This window comes from Mustela nivalis (assembly GCF_964662115.1).
Source record: "Mustela nivalis genome assembly, chromosome: 6".
NCBI classification, from domain to species: Eukaryota; Metazoa; Chordata; class Mammalia; order Carnivora; family Mustelidae; genus Mustela; species Mustela nivalis.
In genome coordinates this window covers 41,699,904-41,725,034 of record NC_139025.1, presented here as the reverse complement: position 1 = coordinate 41,725,034, position 25,131 = coordinate 41,699,904, and the positions used below count along the sequence as shown (strand labels likewise).

At 37.6% G+C, this 25,131-nt stretch overlaps 2 protein-coding genes across 4 annotated transcripts in view; one reads left to right on the top strand and one right to left on the bottom strand.

The window, feature by feature from the left end:
* ACTR10 (actin related protein 10) overlaps positions 1–17,720 on the top strand; it is a 34,956-nt gene extending 17,236 nt beyond the window's left edge. The window contains exons 8-13 of the mRNA XM_082735092.1: positions 815–850; positions 3,368–3,447; positions 3,526–3,599; positions 14,413–14,494; positions 15,957–16,158; positions 17,299–17,720. Coding sequence (XP_082591218.1) covers positions 815–850; positions 3,368–3,447; positions 3,526–3,599; positions 14,413–14,494; positions 15,957–16,158; positions 17,299–17,480 — 656 coding nt within the window. The 3' untranslated portion in view covers positions 17,481–17,720. The remainder of the gene's footprint in view (positions 1–814; positions 851–3,367; positions 3,448–3,525; positions 3,600–14,412; positions 14,495–15,956; positions 16,159–17,298) is intronic.
* TIMM9 (translocase of inner mitochondrial membrane 9) overlaps positions 1–25,131 on the bottom strand; it is a 906,959-nt gene that overhangs the window by 732,675 nt on the left and 149,153 nt on the right. The gene's annotated exons all lie outside the window — the stretch shown is intronic.

The following is a 25,131-nucleotide window of genomic DNA, read 5'->3' as shown; positions in this document are numbered from 1 at the left end:
GATCCATCAGTAGAATTTAGTGATGCATCACTTAGTACAATACCCAGGGCTCATCATAACAAACCCCCTTCTTAATACCCATCACCCATACCCACCTCCCCTCTGTCAATCCTGAGTTTGTTCTATATCGTTAAGAGTCTCTTATGGTTTGCTTCCTCTCTCTTTCTTTTTTTTTCCTTCCCACATGTTCATCTGTTTTGTTTCCTGAATTCTACATATAAGTAAAATCTTATGTTATTTGTCTTTCTCTGACTTATTTCACTTAACATATACACTCTAGATCCATCCATGTCATTGCAAATGGCAAGAGTTCATTTCTTCTTCTTCTTCTTCTTCTTCTTTTTTAAAGATCTTACTTATTTAACAGTCAGAGAGATCACAAGTAGGCAGAGAGGCAGGCAGAGAACGGGGGGCGGGGTGGGAAGCAGGCTCCCCGCTGAGCAGAGAACCCGATGTGGGGCTTGATCCCAGGACCCTGAGATCATGACCTGAGCCGAAGGCAGAGGCTCAACCTCCTGAGCCACCCAGGCGCCCCAAGAGTTCATTTCTTCTTGATGGCTGAGTAATATTCCTGTGTGTGTGTGTGTGTGTGTGTGTGTGTGTGTGTGTGTATGGATTAACTTTGAATGATTTAGTTTCTTCCCTAGAAACAAAGTTAATTTTCTGCTTAGTTTTTAAAAAGTTAAAGTTATAGGACTTACATTTTAAAAAAATTTTGCAGAAATGGAAAGTGGTAATGTGAGTTCAATTTAACAGATTATTTCTGCTTATTATTAAACTTCTATAGTTCTAAAAATATAAAATTTCTTTTCAGGTTCAATTCCAGAAGGTGTCTTAGAGGACATTAAAGGTAAACTAAATTCCCATTTATGTCCTGTTTGTCCTTAAGTATTAGTTTAGAGGGCATATGTTTCTAAATACTTACAGAGCTACAATATATGTTAAATACATAATGTAGTATCCTAAAAATATTTAATATGTACGATATGCTGTGGAATAATGTAAATGAAATTTTCATTTTTCTTTAGGTTTATGGAAGCTTTTGGCATTATTTATGATGTCTTATTGAAGAAACCTCTCAATTATAGAATATATAGGATTACTAGGGAATTAACAGTTTGCACAGTATTAAGTAACAGATAAATTGCTTAAAAAAGACACTGGTCTTATGTCGTGTAGAAGTTTTTTTTGTGGTTTTTTTTAACTCTAGTTTCTAAATATGTATTTGTAAGGTCATTTTACTGACCTCAGAAGTTCTAATTTGGGGCCAACTGACTGAGCCACCTAGGTACCCCAGTTTTCCAGTATTTTGATTCACTTAATGGAGAAGCATTGAAAATATAATTTAAAGGGCGCTGAGTGGCTCAGTCATTAAGCATCTGCCTCTGGCTCAGGTTATGATCCCAGAGTCCTGGGATCAATGCCCACATCAGGCTTCCTGCTCAGCAAGGAGCCTGCTTTTCCGTCTCCCTCTGCTACTCCCCCTGCTTGTGCACGCACACTCTCTCTCTCTCTCTTTCTCTCCCTCCCTCCCTCTCTTGTCAAATAAATAAAATAAAAAGAAAAAAAATAATATTCTTCAGTGCTGAGAATGTTGACATAAAATTAGTAAGAGGGAATCAGATAATAATGGATTTTAGAATTAAATGAGACCTGGAGGTAATCTGGTACAGTTGGGGCCCTGAAATATTATGTGATTTGTTCAGTGTCACATCATAGTTAGGGTTACAGCTAGGGCTGAAAAATGGATCTTGTTCTTCATTTTATTGTTTCTTTATGTGGTAAAATTACCTGAAACTTCTTCAGTTATTGTCAAACCTGAGTCATTTGTATATGCTTATTTGCAGTAGCTTCTTAAAGGCTAAGTATTTATCTTACATAACAAAGATAGCTATGAGGACTTGAGTAAAATAAAAAATATGTAAGTAGCATGAGCACCTAGCTTACTATCTAGCATATTAGAGATTCTTAATATATTTTGAATTAGTGATTGAGAAGAATTTTATATAAAGTATAAATATATATTTAACTAATAGATGTCTTGTATTCAATTTCAGTTTTGTTTCTAGTTAAAAATGTTCTATTCCAGGGCGCCTGGGTGGCTCAGTCGTTAAGCTTCTGCCTTAGGCTGGAGTCATGATCCCAGCATCCTGGGATCAAGCCCCACATAGGGCTCCCTGCTCTGCTAGGAGCTTGCTTCTCCCTCTCCTACTCCCCTTGCTTGTGTTCCTTCTCTTGCTGTCTCTCTCTCTCACAAATAAATAATAAAATATTTTAAAAAAATGTTTTATTCCTTACCTATTTATGAAAATAATTTGAAGCAACTTATAAAAGGTACCTTGCAACAGAAAATCTTTGTGGGCACCTGGGTAAGTGTCTGCTTTGGGCTCAGGCCATGATCCCAAGGCCCATGATCCTCAGGCCATCTATCCTGGGATCGATTCCCATGTTGGGCTCTAGGGAGCTTGCTCTCCCTCTACTCTTGCTCCCCAATCCCCCCCACCCTGCTCATGTTCTTGGGTGATCTCTCTCTCTCTGTGTCAAATAAATAAAATCTCAAAAACCTTTGAAAGAATAAATGATCAAAGTGCAAAAAAAAAAAAAAAAGTTGATCCTGTAGAAGGGAAATAGTAGTGTTGAGCTATGCTAAAAGGGAGAAAATAATCATGTCAAAAAAACACCAAACTAAGAAGTGCTACTGCAGCTAAGAGCGAAATTTAGCTTTTTGTTTTGACCAAGATTTTTAAAAAGATTCAGATAGATACATAAGATTAAATACAGAGATAGAAATCAACCTGGTTTAAAGAAACATGCTACATTTTCTTTTCTTTTTTTTTTTTTTTTTTTTAAAGATCTTATTTATTTATTTGACAGAGAGAGAGATCACAATAGACAGAGAGGCAGGCAGAGAGAGAGAGAGAGGGAAGCAGGCTCCCTGCTGAGCAGAGAGCCCAATGCGGGGCTCGATCCCAGGACCCTGAGATCATGACCTGAGCCGAAGGCAGCGGCTTAACCCACTGAGCCATCCAGGCGCCCACATGCTACATTTTCATGATGCTAAAATTTGTTTTTATTATAGTACTCTTTATACCAGGAATATAAAAAAATATAATAGTTTCCTCAAAGGGTTTTTTTTTTTAATGTGATTTTGTGAAAGATGAACACGCAACATGTCTTATGATTCCTCAGTGAATGAAAAGGTTTTTTATTTGTGAATAAATTGTCATAACCAGATTAAAGGCAGGGATAGTTTATAAGATGTGGAAGAATGGATAACTAGCATGTTCACTTGAATAGAATCATTTAAACTGGACATAGATTGATTCAATCACAAACCATAACAAAATCTCCTTTTCTTTCTCCTAAGTGCGCACTTGCTTTGTAAGTGATCTGAAACGTGGATTAAAAATCCAGGCAGCAAAATTTAATATTGATGGGAATACTGAGGTAAGTTAAAAGTAAGTATATTTTTTTTTTCCAGAGGTTATAACCTATATATTTATGTTTATGATATTTATATTTCAGCGTCCCTCACCGCCCCCAAATGTTGACTACCCATTAGATGGAGAGAAGATTTTACATGTTCTTGGATCAATCAGGTAGACCTTAATTTTTATAAGCAAAATAATGAACTAAAATGAATTTCTGGCCTTTAAAAATATACAGGCCTTAATATTGCTGCTTTAACAATTATGTGTTCATTAGGTCTTCTCTTTCATGATTAATTTTATTACTCGACTCAACCTTTTTTTTTTTTTAGGATTTTGTTTGAGAAACAGTACAAGAGGAGCAGGGGCAGAGGCAGAGGGAGAAGCAGACTCCCTGGCTGAGCAGCAAGCCCAATGTGGGGCTGGATCCTAGGACCGTGGAGATCATGACTTGAGCCAAAGGCAGACACTTAACCGACTAAGCCAACCAGGCACCCCTGTTACTCAGCTTTTTAACTTTATAAAAAATTTAAGTAACTGGGGCACCTGGGTGGCTCAGTGGGTAAAGCCTCTACCTTTGGCTCAGGTCATGATCTGAGGGTCCTGGGATTGAGCCCTGCATCGGGCTCTCTGCTCAGCAGGGAGCCTGCTTCCTCCTCTTTCTCTGCGTGCCTCTCTGCCTACTTGTGATCTCTGTCAAATCAATCAGTAAAATCCTTAAAAAATTTTTTAAGTAACTCAGAATTAATTAGTAGGACTATAGTAGTAAATAAAGTATAATAATTTTTTTTTTTCTTTAAGATTTTATTTAGGGGCTCCTGGGTGGCTTAGGTTGGTTAACTGTCTGCCTTCAGCTCAGGTCAAGCCCCACATTGGGCTCCCTGCTCAGTGGGGAGTCTACTTCTTCCTTTCTTTTCCCTTTACTGCTCCCCTTGCTTGTGCTCTCTCTCTCAAATGAATAAATAAAATCTTAAAAAAACCCCACAATATTTCATTTATTTAGAAAGCATACATGCATGAGCTGTGGGACGGACAGAGAGAAAGAAAGAATTTCAAGCAGACTCCATGCTGAACAAAGAGCCTGATACAGGGCTGATCTCATGAAATTATGACCTGAGCCCAAATCTAAGTCAGACCACTCAACTGACTGAGCCACCCAGGTGCCCCTAAAGTATAATATTTTAAAACAGGCTTCAGCAAACGTTTTCTGTCAAGAACCAAAGGGTAAATACCTTAGGCTTTGTGAACTATATGATCTGTGTTGCAACTGTACTTGGTACAATTAGAGTACAAAATCAGCCGTAGACAGTATGTAAATGAATGACCATGGCTGTGTTCTAATAAAAACTTCATTTACAAAAACAGATGGGCTGAATTTGGCTTGCAGGCCACAGTTTGCTGGCTCCTGCTTTAAAATGTTTTCATGGTAGAAAGAATGCATTCTTCCAAATATGCCAAATCTTTTTTTTTTTTTTTTTTTTTAAAGATTTATTTGTTTGAGAGAGAGAAGGAGCAGGGGTAGGGGCAGAAGCAGACACCCCACCGAGCAGGGAGCCTGACATGGGTCTCCATCCCAGGACCCTAAGAGCCAAAGGCAGGTACCTAATGGAATGAGCTACCCAGGCACGCCAAATATGCTAAATCTTAAGGACTAGTTAGTAATTCACTTTTTCATTATTCATTACATTATTTTAGCCAATGATGCAATATAAGTTGTTAAGGACTTACATGATTATATTGGTAACAATAGCATTTATGTTTATACACAAGCTTTATAAAATTTGTTTTAAAAGTTCCATTTGTAAAATACCAGAAGAGAGTTATGCACAGAAAAGTGTTATGTAACTGTAGGATTCTGAGATAATACAGAGGTTGAGATATTGAAAGGATGAACATAAATATACAGACATTTAAAAAGGTAGGGTAGGGGTGCCTGGGTGGCTCAGTGGGTTACAGCCTTTGCCTTCAACTCAGGTCATGATCTCAGGGTCCTGGGATTGAGTCCTGCATCGGGCTCTTTGCTGAGCAGGGAGCCTGCTTCCCCCCCTCTCTCTGCCTACTTGTGATCTCTGTCTGTCAAATAAATAAACAAAATCCTTAAAAAAAAATAATAAAAAAATAAAAGGTAGGGTAGGAGAACAAAAAGAGTGAGAATGTAATACTTTTTGATAGCAACTTTAATCATTTTATCTCTTTTTAAAATTATATTCATTAAATTACTATTTTAAATTTTCTCCAGTGGCCCCTGGGTGGCTCAATGGGTTAAACCTCTGCCTTCAGCTCAGGTCATGATCCCAGGGTCCTGGGATGGAGCCCTGCTTTGGGCTCTCTGCTCAGCAGGGAGCCTGCTTCCCTTCCTCTCTCTCTGTCTGCTTCTCTGCCTACTTCTGATCTCTGTCTGTGAAATAAATAAGTAAAAATCTTAAAAAAAAGAAGTTACCATTTAAATTTTCTCCAGGAAAATTAAAATTTAATTTTAATTTAATTTAAAATTAATAAAATTAAATAAAATTTAATTTTAATTTAATTAAATTTAAATTTGAGTGGAGCCCAAAATAAGAGAAGAAAATAGATGTTGAAGGAAATTAAAATGGAGGTTTTGGCTACATATTAGTAGGAAAATAGACTGGGAATAAAAAAACCACCATGTTTCACATTTCAGACCAGTTAATTTACAGTTGTTTGCTAACATGTTTTTCCTACTGAAAAATCTAGTTCTGTTGAAACCTAATACACATAGTTCTGACCAGTACTTTGTTGGTAAATCAGAAGGGTCATTTAAAGTAAAAGACCATTTTAAAAAACCGTATATTAAACATTTCATATTAAAGAATATAAATATGTAGTTATTTGCCAAACTTTTTTCTGGGAACTTTTCTTTGAGGGTAAATCTTCTTTTAGAGTTTGAAATTAAGTATATATAAACCTGGAAATTCATGGTTTATTATTTCCAAGTGTTTTTGTTGTTGTTGTTTTTGTTTTAAGTACAGTGAGAACTTAGTTATTTGTGAATCAGTCTTTGTACAGAATTCTTAGAGACATTTTTTTCTAGACTTTTACCATTGTATTACCATATTAAAAAGATTTTAAGGGCACCTGGGTGGCTCAATTTAGTTGAGCATTGATTCTTGATTTTGGATCAGATCATGATCTCTGGGTCCTGGGATAGAGCCCCATGTCCAGCTCCATGCTCAGTGCTGGAATCTGCTTGAGATTCTTTTTCCCTCTCCTACTACTTCTACCTGTATGCTTTCTCTCTCTCTAATGAATAAATAAAATCTTAAAAAAAAAAAAAAAGATTTAAAAAATAATTGTCTTTTCAAAACATTTAGCAATAGTTCGCATAGAAAAACAATTTATTTTCTACTCTATTATTTGTTAAGTAGTAATTGTAAAATTATATAATTTCAATATCAAATCTACTGATAATAAAAACCTTGGAAAAAGAAAACTGGTGCTCTGTAACCATTCATCTCAACTGGTAGAAATGGAAGTATGCAGGCATAGCAGCAAGTGGCTGACTGTGAGTGTTGAGCATAGTGCAGGCCTCAGTATACCTTAATGATGAAATGGATCGTTAGCAGGTAGGTTGAGTCTTATAAAGAGTCTCATAAAATTTATGATTTGAAAAAGATTCAAGAAAGCTTCAAAATTCTATGCTTCTAAAAATTCTAAATTTTATTTTTAAGAAGTCGTGTTTATATATGCATATATATAGATCGTTTTGTATTGTATCACTTAGGATTCAGGTTGGCCACCAATTACACAAACCTGACGTAGTGGCTTCACTAAGATAGAATTTTGTCTCTCTTGGGACACCTCGGTGGCTTAGTCAGTTAAGTGTCTGCCTTTGGCTCAGGTCATGATCCTGGGATTGAGCCCCACATCAGGCTCCCCACTCAGCAGCCTGCTTCTCCCTCTTCTTCTGCCCCTTCCCGTTCATGCGCGTGCGTGAGCATGTGCGTGCTCTCTCTCTCTCTCCCTCTCAAATAAATAAACAAAAATCTTAAAAAAAAAAAAAAAAAAAAAAAGTTTGTCTCTCTTTTAAAAGAAGTTCACAGGTAGATAGTCCTGAGATGGTATGACAACTCCTGTCAGGGATGTAAACATCCTTTCATCTCTCATCCTTTGCGGGGGGTATCCCTGTCCTTAGGGACCAGGGTGGTTGGTGGAGGGACAGCTACTATATCTCTGTTTAAAGCAAGATACCATAAGAAGGGAAAGAAAAAGTGCTTCCTCTCCATTTTTCTTTATTTTGATTTTTTAAAGATTTTATTTATTTATTTGACAGTGTGAGAGAACACAAACAGGGGGAGTGGAAGAGGGAGAAGCAGGAATCCCAGGATGCTGGGATCATGACCTTAGCCAAAGGCAGATGCTTAATGACTGAGCCACACAGGTACCCCCTCCATTTTAAAAAAATAATTAATTAATTTTGAGAGAGAGATTAAATCCATGTAGGGAGAAGGGTTGGAAGGAGAGGGAGAGAGATTCTCAAGCCAACTCTGTGCTGAGTGCAGTGCCACACTCAGGGCTTGGTCCCATGACCTTGAGGTCACAACCTGAGCTGAAACCAAGAGTTGGCCATTTAACCAGCTCTGCCACTCAGGTGCCCCTGTTTCCTCTCCTTTTTAAGGAGACTTTCTAGAAGCCCCATATACCACTTCTGCCACTATCTCATTGTCTATTACTTAGCTACTCATCTAGCTACAATGTAAATACAGTGTTACTATAAGGTAAATACAGTGTTTCTTTTCTTTTCTTTTTAAGGATTTTATTTATTTTATTTGACAGACAGAGATCACAAGTAGGCAGGGGCAGGCAGAGAGAGAGAAGCAGGCTCCCTGGATCATGACCTGAGCTGAAGGCAGAGGCTTTAACCCCCTGAGCCACCAGGCACCCCGAAATACAGTATTTCTGACCAAAAAAAAAAAAAAAAGAGAGAAAATGTCCTTATCTTTCCTCTTTAAGATTTTATTTATTTGACACAGAGAGAGAGAGAGATAACTGGAGAGGGAACACCAGAGGGAGAGTGGGAATGGGAGAAGCAGGTTCATGACCAGAGGCTTTATGACTGTGCCACCCAGGCGCCATAAATACAGTGTTTCAACTAGGGAGGGGCATTCTATCCAGCTTAAAAATGGAGTTCTATCCTTTTTTTTTCTCCTTGTAAATAATTATAGAGTCACAGGAAATTGCAAAGATAATATAGGGAAATCTCCATGTACTCTTCACCCAGTTTCTCCCAGTGGTTAACATCTTCACTGTACCCTAATAGCAAAATCAGTAAATTGGCATCAGTGTAATGTGTATGTATAGTTCTATGTAATTTTATCACACATAGATTTTTTTCAAATTTAATTTTGTTTTTTCTGTGTTCCAGGATACATTGTTTATGCATCACACCTAGTGTCCATGCAATACATGCCCTCCTTAATACCCACCACTAGGCTCACCCATCCCCCCACCTCCCTCCCTTCCAGAACCCTCAGTTTGTTTCTTGGAGTCCACAGTCTCTCGTGGTTTGTCTCTCCCTCTGATTTCCCCCAGCTCACTTCTCTCCATCTCCCCATGTCCTCCATGTTACTCCTTATGCTCCACAAGTAAGCGAAACCATATAATAATTGACTCTCTCCGCTTGACTTACTTCACTCAGCATAATCTCCTACAGTCCCGTCCATGTTGATACAGAAGTTGGGTATTCATCCTTTCTGATAGAGGCATAATACTCCATTGTATATATGGACCATATCTTCTTTATCCATTTGTCTCTTGAAGGGCATCTTGGCTCTTTCCAAGGTTTGGTGATTGTGGCCATTGGTGCTATGAATATTGGGGTACATATGGCCCTTCATTTCACTATATCCATATCTTTGGGGTAAATACCCAGTAGGGCAATTGCAGGGTCATAGGGTAGCTCTATGTTTAATTTCTTAAAGAATCTCCCTACTGTTTTCCAAAGTGGCTGCATCAACTTGCATTCCCACCAGCAGTGTAAGAGGGCTCCCCTTTCTCCACATCCTTTCCAACACTTGTTTCTTGCCTTGTTAATTTTGGCCATTCTAACTGGTGTAAGTAACTGGTATCTCAGTGTGGTTTTGATTTGATTTGATTTGATTTGAATGTTTTTTCATGTGTCTGTTAGCCATTTGTTTCTCTTGTTTAGAGAAATGTCTGTTCATGTCTTCTGCCCCTTTTTTGACATGATTATCTGGTTTTTGAGTGTTGAGTTTGAGGAGTTCTTTATAGGTCTTGGATATCAGCCCTTTGTAGTGTCATTTGCAAATATCTTCTCCCATTCCGTGGGTTGCCTCTTTGTTTTGTTGGCTGTTTCCTTTGCTGTGCAGAAGCTTTTGATCTTGATGAAGTCCCAAAAGTTCATTTTCGCTTTTATTTCCTTTGCCTTTAGAGACATGTCTTAAAAGAAGTTGCTGTGGCCGATGTCAAAGAGGTCACTGCCAATGTTTTCCCCTAGGATTTTGATAGATTCCTGCCTTACATTGAGGTCTTTTATCCATTTTGAGTTTTTCTTTGTGTATGGTGTAAGAGAATGGGTGAGTTTCATTCTTCTTTACTTAGCTGTCCAATTTTCCCAGCACCATTTATTGAAGAGACTGTCTTTTTTCCACTGAATATTTTTTCCTGCTTTGTTAAAGATTATTTGATCATAGGGTTGTGGGTCCATATCTGGACTCTCTACTATTCCACTGGTCTGTGTGTCTGTTTTTGTGCGAGTACCATGCTTTCTTGGTGAGTACAGCTTTGTAGTAAAGCTTGAAATCAGGCAACGTGATGCCCCAGTTGTGTTTTTCTTTTTCAACATTTCCTTAGCAATTTGGGGTCTTTTCTGGTTCCATACAAATTTTAGGATTGTTTGTTCCAGTACTTTGAAAAATGCTGGTGGAATTTTGATCAGGATGGCACTGAAAGTATAGATTACTCTGGGAAGTATGGACATTTTAACAATGTTTATGCTTCTTATCCATGAGCATGGAATGTTTTTCCATTTTTTTGTGTCTTCAGTTTTATTCATGAGTGTTCTGTTGTTCCTCAAGTACAGATCTTTTACCTCTTTGGTTAGGTTTATTCCAAGGTATCTTATGGTTCTTGGTGCTGTAGTAAATTGAATCAGTTCTCTATTTTCCCTTTCTATATTTTCCTTGTTAGTGTACAAGAAAGCAACTGATTTCTGTGCATTGATTTTGTATCCTGCTACATTACTGAATTGCTGTATGAGTTCAAGTAGTTTGGGGGTGGTCTTTTGGGTTTTCCATAGAAAGTTTCATGTCATCTGTGAAGAGAGAGTTTGACTTCTTCTTTGCTAATTTGAATAGCTTTTATTTCTTTTTGTTTTCTGATTGCTGTTGCTAGGATTTCTATTACTATGTTGAACAACAGTGGCAAGAGTGGGCGTCCTTGTCCTGTTCCTGATCTCAAATGGAAGGGTGTCCACTTTTCCCCATTGAGAATGATATTTGCTGTGGGTTTTTCCTAGATAGATTTTATGAAGTTGAGGAGTGTTCCCTCTATCACTGTACTTTGAAGAGTTTTAATCAGGAAAGGTGCTGTATTTTGTCAAATGCTTTTCCTGCATCAATTGAGAGGACCATGTGGTTCTTTTCTCATTGACTTGTTCTATCACATTGGTTGATTTGCGAATGTTGAACCACCTTGCATCCCAGGGATAAATCCCCCGTGGTCGTGGTGGATAATCTTTTTAATATATTGTTGGATCCTATTAGCTAGTATCTTGTTAAGAATCTTGGCATCCATATTCATCAGGGATATTGGTCTAAAATTCTCCTTTTTGATAGGGTCTTTGCCTGGTTTAGGGATCAGAGTAATGCTGGCTTCATAGAAAGAGTCTGAAAGCTTTTCTTCTGTTTCTATTTTTTGAAACAGCTTCAGGATAATAGGTTAATTCCTTCTTTGAATGTTTGGTAGAATTCCCCAGGGAATCTTTCAGGTCCTGGACTCTTGTTTTTTGGGAGGTTTTTGATCACTGCTTCAATCTCATTTCTAGATATTGGTCTATTCAGGTTGTCAATTTCTTCCTGTTTCAGTCTTGGAAGTTTATAGGTTTTCAGGAATGCATCCATTTCTTCTAGGTTGCTTAACTTACTGGCATATAACTGTTGATAATAATTTCTGATGATTGTATTTCCTGGTGTTAGTAGTGATCTCTTCCCCCTTTCATAATTTTATTAATTTGGGTCCTCTCTCTTTTCTTTTGGATTAGTTTGGCCAGTGGTTTATTGATCTTACTGATTCAGAGAACCAGCTTTTAGTTTCATTGATATGTTCTACTGCATCTCTAGTTTCTAACTTATTGATCTCTGCTCTAATCTTGATTATTTCCCTTCTTTTACATGGGGTTGGCTTAATTTGTTGTTGATTTTCCAGTTCTTTAAGGCATAAAGAGAGTTGGTGTATTCCGGATTTTTTCATTTTTTTTTGAGTGAGGCTTGGATGGCTGTGTATTTCCCCCTTAGGACTACCTTTGCTGTATCCCATAGATTTTGGACCTATCTGTCTTCATTCTCTTTGGTTTCCATGAATTGTTTAAGTTCTTCTTTGATTTCCTGGTTGATCCTTGAGCAGGATGGTCTTTAGCTTCCAAGTGTTTGAATTCCTTCCAAACTTTTTCTTATGGTTGAGTTCCAGTTTCAAAGCATTGTGGTCTGAGAATACGTAGGGAATAATCTCAATCTTTTTTTTTTTTTTTTTTTTTGGTATCACGGTTGAGCCCTGATTTGTGACCCAGTATGTACTCTGTTCTGGAGGAAGTTCCATGTGAGCTCGAGAAGAATGAGTATTCTGTTGTTTTAGGGTGGAATGTTTTGTGTATATCTATGAGGTCCATCTGGTCCAATGTGTCATTCAAGGCTCTTGTTTCTTTATTGTTTTTCTACTTGGATGACCAATTACTTAGCATGGCATATTAAGATCCCCTACAATTAATGTATTCATATCAACATGACTGTTTTGATTAATAGTTGGCTTATGTAGTTGGCTTCCTCCATATTGGGGGCATAAATATTTACAATTGTTAGATCTTGGTGGACAGACCTTTTAAGAATAATGTAGTGTTCTTCTGTATCTCTTGACTATAGTCTTTAGCTTAAAATCTAATTTATCTGATATGAAAATCCCTACCCCAGCTTTCTTCTGAGGCCTGTTGGCACGAAAGATGCTTCTCCATCCCTTTACTTTCAGTCTGGATTTATCTTGTAGATAGCATATGGACGGGTCCTGTCACTTTATCCAGTCTGCAACCCCGTGCCATTTTATGGGAGCATTTAGGCTGTTCATGTTGAAAGTGATTATTGAAACATAAGTTTTTATTGACATCATGTTGCCTGTGAAGTCCTCATTTCTATAGGTTGTCTCTGTAAATTTCTATTCTTTGTCACTCTTGGGCTCGCTCTTTTATAGAACCCCCTTTAATATTTCTTGTAGTGCTGGCTTGGTCACATACCATTTTATTTTATTTTATGTTATGTTATGTTATGTTATTTTAAAGATTTTATTTATTTATTTGACAGACAGAGGTCACAAGTAGGCAGAGAGGCAGGCAGAGAGAGATAGAGAAGCAAGCTCCCTGCGGAGCAGAGAACCCGATGTGGGGCTCGATCCCAGTACCCTGAGATCATAACCTGAGCTGAAGGCAGAGGCTTAACCTACTGAGCCACCAATGCACCCCTCACATACCCTTTTAAACCTTGCCAGTCTTGGAAGCTCTTTATCTTCCCATCCATTTTGAATATCAGCCTTGCTAGATAAAGTATTCTTGGCTGCATGTTCTTCTCATTTAGGGCCCTGAATATGTCTTGTCAGCCCTTTCTATCTTGCCAGGTTTCTGTGGACAGGTCTGATGTTATTCTGATGGTCCTTCCTCTGTATTTAAGCAATCACTGCCCTTAAGACCTCCTGTCTGAAATTATGATTCGTGAATTTCACATTAAGTGTCTGGATGTCTTTCTAGACTGGTTGATCTTGGGGAGTGGGTGTTTTTTCTGCCTCTAAGACATGAACACTTGTTCCGTTCCCCAGATTAGGGAAATTTTCATCCAGAATTTGTTCAATTATAACTTGTAGTCTTCTCTCTTTCTCCATTCCCCTCAGGGATCCCAGTTAATTCTGACATTGGAATGTTTCATTGCGTCTCCCTAATTCTGTTTTCATGGCTTCTGAGCTGTTTGTTCCCTATCTCCTCCTGATCCTTCTTTTCTAATAGTTTGTCTTCTAAATCACTAATTCCATCTTCTCAGTTATTTACCTTGGTTACCCTAGCTATTAGAGTATTTATATTAGATTGGATCTCATTGATAGCATTTTTAAATTCTGCCAGATTGGCTCTCACTTCTGCCCTTAGAGATTCTATGTTGTCACTAATGGTCTTCTCCAACCTAGCCACACATAGATTTTTTTAATCACCACCATAATCAAGATACAGAACTGTTCCATCACTACAAAAATCTTCCTTGTGCTACCCTCAAAATAGGGTTCTTTTAATTTGAGAACGAACAGGAAAATGGATATTTTGATAGGCAACAATCTTTGCCATATGTTATTTTTAAAAACAAAGAAATGCTTGGAGAGAGGGTTATTTTTTTAATGTTTTGTATGTGGACCTGCTTTGAATCTTACTTTTATAGAATTTCATTCCTTTTCTGTTGATAGGCTTAAGGAAGTATAATTGGACAAAATGTATGTTATGTTAATCTGTACATAATAAGTTGTAGCTAATACTTCAGGAGTACCTCCTTTGTACCAGGCAATGTGCTATTGACTCATTGAATTCTTACCTCCACACCTGTAAGGCAGGTGCTGTTACTCTCCTGTTCACAAATGCAAACACCCTGGGTTTTAATAATGATTCTATGTTAACATAGTACTGTTACTTAAAAAAAATAACTGATGGTATGTTCTGTATTGTATTATATGATGCCAACAAAGCACTCTCTGTTTTTAATCTCATTAGAGATTCAGTTGTGGAGATTCTTTTTGAACAAGATAATGAAGAGAAATCAGTTGCCACTTTAATACTGGATTCCCTTATACAGGTATTTTGTATTTTGATTTTGGAGAAAGTTTCAGTTTAGGACTACAGCCTTTTAGAGAAAAAAAAATTTCTTCAAGATTTATTTATTAGAGAGAGTATGGGGGGGGAGGGGTAGAGGGAGAGAGTCTTAAGCAGATGGTACACTGAGTGGGGAGCCTGATGCCAGGCCCAGTCTCAACGCTGATATCACAACCTGAGCTGAAGTGAAGAGTTGAATGCTTAACTGACTGTGCCACCCAGACGCCCTGAGAAAAAAAAATTTTTAAGTAATCTCTACACCTCATGTGGGGTTTGAATTCACAATCACATAATTAAGGGTCACATATCTACTAACTGAGATAGCCAGGCGACCTGAGAAAATTTTTAAATGTTATTTTCTGTATTTATATTTTATTTTTTATTTTTAAAGATTTAATTTATTTATTTGGTGGAGAGAGCACAGGCAGGGGCAGCGACAGGCTGAGGGAGAAGGAGAATCAGGCTCCCCGCTGATCAGGGAGCCCGATATGGAACTCGATTCTAGGACCCTGAGATCATGACCTGAGCTCAAGGCAGGTGCTTAACCGACTGAGCCACCCAGGAGCCCCTGTATTTATATTTTAGCCACTGGTTACAATTTTTAGTTTTTATGTTAAATTTTACTGTTACTGAGTTTTACTTTGGCACTGAGATAGGGTATTTACAACATTTCAGACTCAGGGTAAGTTAGGCTATCAGGTATTTTTTCTGTAGCAACAATATCAGATTTTTATTTTTTACCTAATATAGCTTATAGTTTCTTTAAATGCGGGTTTGTATAGTATTGAATTTTAAGTTCCATAGGGTATATTATAGTATGTCTCTTTTGTTTAATGACTATGGAATCACAGAACTCCATGTGAAATGCCATCGCTTTGGAAGATATTGTCTACCTTTGGCAGCTCTACTCAGGCTTTTATGAAAAACATAGCATCAGTGAAAGACTTCAGCATTCTAATTTTTAGAACTGATATAGAAACATAATTTTTCTAAGAATATTCTCTTCCCACTGGCCAACTGGCTCTGGATATAATACTGTGACGCTATCAGAAAAATTAGAAAAATTAAGTTTCTACATATTTTCCTTACTAAAAAAAGAAGTAATGTTATTTTTTCTCATGTCCTTCTGAGTCAGCTGAGTCATTTTACTCTGAAAACGAGAATACTCACATATAACTACCATATACCCTGTCGAATTTTAAATTCTATACTGTTAGATTTTAAAATCTTTGGAGTTCTATATTAAGAATATGGCAGTATTATCATAGTTATATTGGCTACATGAAAAACTCCTTTGTTAAAGAAATCTTGCTGTGCCTTTTTTTAAATGGTAATGATCACCTACTTAATTTGTAATATATAATCTGTATATTTTCCTGAATTCAATCAAGGATTATTTATACAGTTAAGAATAAACTCTTTTTTTTCTTTCTCTTTAAAAACAGTGTCCAATAGACACCAGAAAGCAACTGGCAGAGAATTTGGTAGTCATAGGTGGAACATCTATGTTGCCAGGATTTCTCCACAGATTGCTTGCAGAAATAAGGTATTTGGTAGAAAAACCAAAATATAACAAAGCACTCGGCACCAAGACATTCCGAATTCATACTCCACCTGCAAAGGCTAATTGTGTGGCCTGGTTGGGAGGTAAGAATTTAGTTTTTAAAATATAATGATTATGTAGTAATTGGTCCCTAACTGGTATTATTAATGGATATATTAGAATAGATGATTCAGTCTTAAAAATTGCTCACTTAACAAACTAATAGAACTATTAAATAATTTTATTTGAGCACTGACTTTTCCTTAAGTTATTGTCAGAAATATATACCCATTTCTCTTGGCATTTGCACTTCAATTTTTTATGTAAACTTCATCCAGTTAAAGTCATTTCTCACAATAGTTATTGACAGCTGTGCATTTATTCCAGTATACTACCATTGCTCATAACATTTGTTTTAATTCCTTCTAAAGGTAATTTGTGAGACATATATGAGAATTGATATCTTTATTTTATAATTACACTTTATTTTGTGACTGAGTTCATTGAATGATAATTCATAGGAAATGATAGGCTCATTGAAATAAGGAAATAGCCTATATATATAAAGAGACTATATATAGAGAGGGAAAGAGACTATATACATATATATAGAGAGAGAGAAAGAGAAGGAGACTACTTTGAAGATATACATATATAGGAAGAGAGGGAGGGAAAAAGAGATACTACTTTGAAGAGAAAAACAATCATGGCTGTATTTATATATGTTCTAATATGAGTTTTATAATGCACTTGCAGCTAATAGGTATCTTGATCATTAGAAAAAGTATTGAGATTTTAAATGAATATTTCTTGTAGAATTTGGTTAAAATGTTATTTGATCTAGGACAAACGGATTTAGTTACCAAATTATTTTTTAAAGACTGCTTTGTGGGTCTTTATAAAGTCTTCAGCATAGACTTGGATGGCTTTATAATGATGCTTATTGGGTTTTACAGTACTGTTTTATTTATTGACATACAATCTTAAAGTTGTGGCAAAGAAAACCACACATTATTTACTGTATTTACACAGAATTGAAAGTAGTTTCTACCACTCTCTACCTATAATCCGCTATAGGCTATTTAAGTTACTTTCAACATAGGAATTGTGGCTTACTCTGTTATTAAAAATAAAAGATATAAAAAACTGTAAGCATTTGAGGAGTATGAGTATGTTTCACCTGTACATAAACTTTTCTGGTAAAAGTTTTCATCTTGACTATAAAAATATTTTTTACCACACAGGAGCTATTTTTGGAGCACTACAGGACATACTTGGGAGCCGTTCAGTCTCAAAGGAGTATTATAATCAGACAGGCCGTATACCTGATTGGTGTTCTCTTAATAACCCACCTTTGGAAATGATGTTTGATGTCGGGAAAGCTCAGCCACCGCTGATGAAGAGAGCATTTTCCACTGAGAAATAAAAATTTGATAGAAATTCAACTTTGCTTTGTGTCAAGTATCTAATCAATTATAAGCAAATTGTACAAAGTATATAGGATGCTGTTAGAGGTGACATTATGGAAGTGAAAGCTTTCTGTAGTTACTTTGCATTAATATTTAATTCTTTTGACTGTTGTTTCTCTTGTGTAGTAGTAAAACAGTAGCTGATGCTTATGAAATTTGTTGTATTTATATCAATAAAATATAGTAAAGCAGTTTAATTTTGGAAGTTTGTTACATGGTTTAGTTTCCAAAAAGAGTAAAAACATTGTCCCTCCGCAATTCACATCATCTGCCCTGAGTATTGGAGAATCCATCTGTTTAATTACTTTTAGCAGATAATTCTTTTAAAGAATAAATAATGTTAACCATTACTAGGTATTTCAAATATTAACATGGGTCTCTTTCTTCAAATCCTTTTGTTTTGGTATTTTTGTGTCCATGTGAGAATGCTACTTTTCCAGGAATATATTTGACCCTTTAAACTGAGAATGTTCAGTAGATTAGTTAAACATTTGTTAAGCAAAGTACGGAAATGTTCACTTTTTAACTTTACAGTGTCTTTATGAATAATTCTGCATTTCTAAGAAGAAAGGTATTTCATTTTTATGCAAAGGTATTTCATTTTATGTATTTTTATGAAACTGTTTTATAAACATGTATTCATAATGTTTTTAATCTCTTGTGCTTTTTATCTTTCCATGATAGAGGTTCTTAGAAATAGGTACTCAGTGTTTGATTTTTATTTTTGTTTGTTCTTCATTTGTTTTTAACAAACTACCTCTTACTGAAATATTGCTGGTTTTTATTCTTCCCAGATGCCTGTGAAAATATGTACACCTGTTCCTGAAGAATGTACTCATATTTCTGAAGACAGAGTAGGACTTGATACATTTTCTGGACTATATAACCTGTGTCCATTCTTACACATGGTTTAATCATTTTGATTGTCCTTTTGGGTCCTTCCTAGTTTTGCCATATACTTTATGTGTGAAAATACCAGCACCCACTAACACTTGAAAGAGCTGGTTCCTGGCATTAAGAATAGGAAAGAATTTAAGGGGGTGGAGAAGAACTTTGTGTATGTGTGTGTGTTTAAAAATATTTCTTAAAAAAAAAAAAAACTTGCAGCGGGGTGCCCGCTGGCTTAGTCAGTTAAACATCCGCCTTTGGCTCAGGTCATGATCCCAAGGTCCTGAAATCGAGTCGCACATTGGGCTCTCTGCTCACTGGGGAGTCTGCTTCCTGCTCTCACTCTTCCTCTGTGCGCTCTCTCTCTCTCAAGTAAGTAAATAAAATCTTTTAAAAAATTAAAACTAGGGTGCCTGGGTGGCTCAGTGGGTTAAAACCTCTGCCTTCAGCTCAGGTTATGATCCCGGGGTCCTGGGATCAAGTCCCGAATCGGGCTCTGCTCAGCAGGAAGCCTGCTTCCCCCGTCTCTCTTTGCCTGTCTCTCTGCCTACTGTGATCTCTGTCTATCAAATAAATAAAGTCTTTAAAAAAAAATTAAAACTAAGGGGCATCTGGTTGGCTCAGTGGGTTAAAGCCTCTGCCTTCAGCTTGGGTCATGATCTCAAGGTCCTGAGATCCAGCTCCACATCGAGCCCTATGTGGGGAGTCTACTCAGCAGGGAGCCTACTTCCTTCTCTCTGCCTGCCTCTCTGCCTACTTGTGATCTCTCTCTGTGTCAAATAAATAAAATCTTTTTTAAAATATTAAAATTAAAAAATAATTAAAAATAATGCTAGCTATACTTTGTTACCATGTACTACTACTTTAGTAGCACAGGAATAAGATTCATTCAGTATTTGACTGCTCTTTGTATAGTGTAGTTTCAGACACTAAATGTTACAACAGTAAGACTTTTACCTTTACCTTTACGTGGTTTTCAGATTAATAGACATGGCTAGTACACAGCTGATGATACAGAATGTGGTGGCAGTGTGAGGACATCAGTTGTTTGTTACTGATGTAGATAATTCTTTTTTTATGTAAATAATATTTTTAAATTCAATTAGCCACCGTTTAGTACATCATTAGTTTCAGATGTAGAGTTCAGTAATTCATGAGTTGTGTATAACTCCCTGTGCTGACCACAACACGTGCCCTCCTTAAGGCCCATCACCCAATTACCCCACTGCCACCCCCACACCACACCTCCTGATGTAGTTAATTCTGACCAGGGAGTTGAAGAAAGCTTTGTAGAGAAGGTTTTTACCCTTGTTCCTGAAGGATAAGTAGAATTTTAATAATTGGAGTTATTTCAATCTATATGAACTGAATTCTCTGTACAAAATCTTAACATTTTGGCACTGGGATGAAGCATTGCTAAATATAATTTAGGATTAGGTAATGAAGAACTTGAAGACTCTAGTCTTCAGTGAATAAAACTTTGAAGGATCACTTCTGCCATCCAGTTTCCTAACATATTCATTCCAAAAACTAAGGTTCTTTAATCCTTTGGACCTGCCACTCTTCCACAGCACCCTTTCCCTTAAAAGTAGTCATCTTTCCCATAAGCACATATCTATAACTGATGCACCTTCTGATCATTTCAATACAGGTTTTATCTTCTTTTCTGGAATATAAGCTCCATAAGAACGAAGTCCTTTCCTAACTTTGAAAGCTCTCAGTGGGCTTGCCAGGAGTAGGTATATCATTGGTTGTCAATAGTATGGATTCACTAATAACATTACCTTTTTGTAGTAAATGTGATTTTTAAAATTCTTTATGACTTTTTTATGAATATGAATTATTTATGAGAAGTTTTTCATCACTGAATAATATGAAAAAATCTCTGACTAAAACAGCTTTATAGGTAGGTAGCTATAAAGTGACAGACACCTGTTGGCTGAGGTTAAGTAATGGAGTGTTCTGTTTGGGGTTGAATTGTCTGCTCCGGAAAGATACATTGAAGTGCTAACCTCCAATACCTGTGAATATGGCCTTATTTGGAAAAGAGTCTTTGCAGATATAATCAAATTAAGATGAGGTCATTATGGTAGACCCTAACCTGTTATGACTGGTATTCTTGTGAGGGGAAATGCCATGTGAGACTGGTACACAGGAAGGAAACAGGAAATAACCAAGGTGGAAGTGAGAGTTCTGCAGCTGCAAGCCAGGAAACACCAAGGATTGCTGGTGACACCAGAAACAAGCATACAATGTTCTTCAAGAGAGCCTTTGAGAGCATAACTCTGTACAGTTTGATTTCAAGCTTCCAGTCTCCAGAATGGTGAGACAATGCATTCACATTGTTGTAAGGCACCCAGTTTGTGGTACTTTGTTAGAGCAGTCCAAGGGAACTAATACACCCTACTTAATTCACCAGTTCAGCATGTATTTACTGAACATCTGCCAGACATTAGTTTAGGTGCTTGAGATACATTAATGAGCAAAGACAAAAATCTGCCATTCCAAGGGCTGGAGAAAGTGAAGAAACATACTAACAGTAAGTTAGAAAATAACATGGGAAAAACGGTGTCAGGTAAAGTAGATGGAGGGATAGTTGCTGGTGAGAACAGTGCTTAGGGTGGGGCTCACTAATGACTTGAACAAAGAAGTTAGGCAAGTGTGACTTAAATAGTTGGTCTCTGCCCCTGGTTCTTGACACAGAGCTCTAAAACGCTTGTAATTTCCTGTGTGACCAAGATGTTAGGAGTATCTTACACAGAAATCACAACTCCCTTGGAATTTCTTGGGTAATAGGAGTGTCTTTTTTTGTAATGAGACAATTCCTGATGGGCTCCTAGATCACTTCAGCATGAGATCTGTTCACCAGAAAGACCCAAGGCACAGTTAGAACTTTTGCATATGCACACACACCCTGTCTTCTAGGGAGAGGAGACGGATAGAAAATTGAGTTAATAATCATGCCTACCTGGTGAAGCCTCCATTGAAAATCCCTAACCTACAGGGTTCGGAGGGCTCCCAGGATTGTGAACACGTTCCAGGCACTGGGAGGATGATGTGCCAGAAGACAGCATAGAAGGTCTGTGCTTCCCCGTTCCTTGCCTCATGCACCACTTCCATATGGTTGTTCTGAGTTGTATCCATAATAAACCAGGAATAAGTAAACTTTTTCTGAGTCCTTAGAGCCATTCTAGGAAATCATCAACCTGGAGAAGAGGATTATGGGAATCCCCGACTTAAAACCGTTTGGTCAGAAGTGCAGGAGGCCTGGGATTGCTGTTGCGGACTCAGAAAATCCACTTTAGACGAACTGGTCACTGTCCAACTGCAAACAGCAAACATCCTCCTCTTGCGAAATGAGTGACTTGACCAATCTCAGCTTTATCCTTCCTTTGGTCTACTCTTCCTATTAATAAGTTTTACTGAGATCGTAGAACTGCCCTTGCTTTTGAGAACACCCAATCCAGAAGGGGCATTCACTTGTTAGGGCTCCCCAACCCCCGCAAAATCACCCAAGTAAAGCCCAGACCCTATAATAGGTTCTTTCTAACACCCTCTTAAACAGACACCCCACGTCCCTCTATGCGGTGTGTAATAAACCAAACTTGTTCAACCACAGGTGTGGATTTTGGGTCTCTTTGGAAAGGTGTGGGGGACGAATGGTGAGCGTAGACGGCTGCAGAGAAATAGAATGGTAACCGCCTGCGGGAAAATTAGGTCAAAGTCTGTGTTCTGTTTTAAGATAAAGAAATAACGGCATGTTTGTTGAAGGAAAGGAGAGAGCAAAAATGGTCGTTTCGTGGCAGGAAAGCCTGCGGGTAACATGCGGAGGGATAGGCACCGGTGCTTCAGCGGCGGTTGGCTTCGGTTAGGAGCCGGGACGGTCCCCCTGCCGGCGGGGTCGGCGAGCGCCGGGGACGCGCGGCGAGCGTCCTCAGGTTGGTGGCGTCGACCTTCTCCCGGAGGAGCAGAGAAGGCGGAAGTCCTGCCTCCCCACCGTACGTAATTGCCTCGGAAAATTCCACAACCCCCTTCTCCTGTGCCTCTGTGGCCAAGAGCCTCACCTTTAACAGAGTACTAACCTCCCGATTTCCACCCAGTTGGATGGCTCGATCCCAAATACGGTCCCAGGAGCAGTGGAAGAAAATTCGATGTAGGCACCGTCCGTAGAGCCGACCACAGAAAGAAATGTTTCTCACGATGTTTTTATTTCCTCGCCCGCCTCCCGCCCCTTTCCTCAGGACGCGTCCTAGAGCGAGAGGAAGAAAAAGTAAAAGACACAGGAAAGGAAGACTGCTTTTCCCTAGGATCTCTTAGTTCTTGAAAAGCTGTCAAAATTGGGGCTCATAATTTTGTTCTGACAAAAGCAAAAATTGCCCTCTACCAACAACTATGCCGGAATGCATAGTAACCCAGAAAACCAGTCTCAACTTCAAACCTTACGGGGTTCTCTGTGCTTTAAGGAGGTGGCTGGGGAGGCAACGCGGAAGAGAAACGCTTGCTTTCGAGTGCGCAAGCGTGAGACCCGTTTCGTTTGCAAAATGAAAATTTTTCCTTAGATTTGGTTAATGTTGAAATTGTTTGTATTAATTGGGTTTAAAAGACTCTCCTTGGTTATAAAGCTTTGGAGAGAGCCTAAAATGTTTAAGGGAAAATGGAAAAAAGAACTCGCCCAACGTGGGGCTCGAACCCACGACCCTGGGATTAAGAGTCCCATGCTCTACCGACTGAGCTAGCCGGGCGCTTAGGACGAGCGGGCGTTTTTCTCTCTCTTGATGAGTACTCAACTACGGTTGGGTTTCTTTTTCTTTCCATTGATTTTTACTTATAAAGAATTTTGTGACATATTAAATAGGCACTTCCGAATTATTTTAAAGAATCCTTTAAAACATTTCTTTAATTGTTCCTAGATTCATTATTTTAAAAAGAATTTTTAAATTTATTTCGATTGAGCATGAGAAAGTAAGAGAGCAAAAGAGTTGGGAAGGTCGGGAAGGGGCAAGTAGACTCCCTGCTGAGCACGGAGCCAGAAGCCGGACTCCTTCGTCTGACTCTAGAACCATGACCTGACCCGAAGGCAGCCGCTTAACCACCTGAGCCACCCAGGAGCCCTAAATTTAATATTTTTAATTTTTTTGTAGATTTAATAATTTTTATTGCGTGTGTATCCCAAGACAACTGAAAACTTATGCAAGTCTATATTATTAGAGTCAATGAATCTTTTTCCTTAAGTGTTTTAAAATATTTACTGCCAAATGTGTTATCTTCTTTACAGAAATACTTATTAAGGCTATCGAGTTTCTATCAAAAGGCAAATTGCATTCCCACAATTTGGGGGGCAACGTTAGAAAACAAAGTCCAACCTCTATGACGTTAGTTTCACTGAAGAACAGTAGTGCTTAGCTATTTTTTCCTTAATAAGATTTAGTCAAGGAGAGCTAAATTGAGGAAGCAGATTCTGGTTCAATTAAAACAAGGTCTCTTTCCGGTAACTGCCTGACAATGGAGACAGGACTCTCAAGAAGTTGTTATTACCACCTCAAATGACAGAAGCTGGGATCAAAGAATTATAGAGTCACTGAATCCTATGGTAAAGAATATTAATTCTAAGACAAAAAGAGAGAAGAACTGATTTTGATCAAATTTTGGAAAGTTGAGACAATGGAATAATCTCCCACGGAAATAGACATATTCAGAGATACTCGTAAACTGCTTTGATAAGGGATTCTGCAAATCTCTGTGATGGGGGCAATCTAAAGCCTAAATGTATTTAACAAGAATAACAAAGAATTCTTAAAGTTCAGTATTTAGAAATTAAACACATTGATCATCACATTTTCTAAATACTGAATTGAAAAAAATATTAAGGTATGGCATAAAATAATATTATACATTTAAATGGCTTGTCTTCCAAGTAAATTCAAGTCTTTTATCCATTTATTCATGAATAAAAACCATTAATTATAATGCTTCATTAGCAGGGAGAAGCAACTGAAACTCTTTCTTCTCCTTTTTTTCCTACATCCAATATTTCAGCAAGCCCTACATATCTAAAATCCACCTACACATTCCCTCTTCCATGGGATTAGAAAATCACCATTTGGCAAGCATCCTAATAATCCATTCAAATGGGAATCATCAGATACTAGTATCAGTGGATGAAGGATTGAGGAGTAGCAGGATATTTACCAGGATAGTCTCAAAGTATTTCTTCATAAGATATATATTAATTACAAAGGGCAAAATAGAAACTTTATGGTGGATAAATCTTAAGCAAGTGATCAAAGTTAACATCATCAGTAGTGGAACAGACTGGCATCATGTGCCTCCTAATATATGCTCTAATGTGAACACAAGGTTACTTTTGTGGCATTCCTGCCAAAAATGTGTCACCTGAATCCTAGCATGAAAAAATATTATACAAACCTAAACTGAGGTATATCCCATAAAATAAATGGCTCGTAGTCTTCAAAAATGTTAATGCCATGAAACCTTAAGAAATATTAAGCACCTATTTTCCAGCCTAAAGGTGACCACAGTCATGACAACTGAATGCAATGCTCGATGTTCGATTTTCTTTGACTATGAAAGGAATTGAGAGAATTGCCAAAATCCAAATAAAGTGTGTAGATTAGAAAATAGTATTGTTAATTTTCTAATTTTCATAATTGTATTTTGGTTAAGTAAAATGTTCTTGTTTGGGGGAAAATATACAGTGAA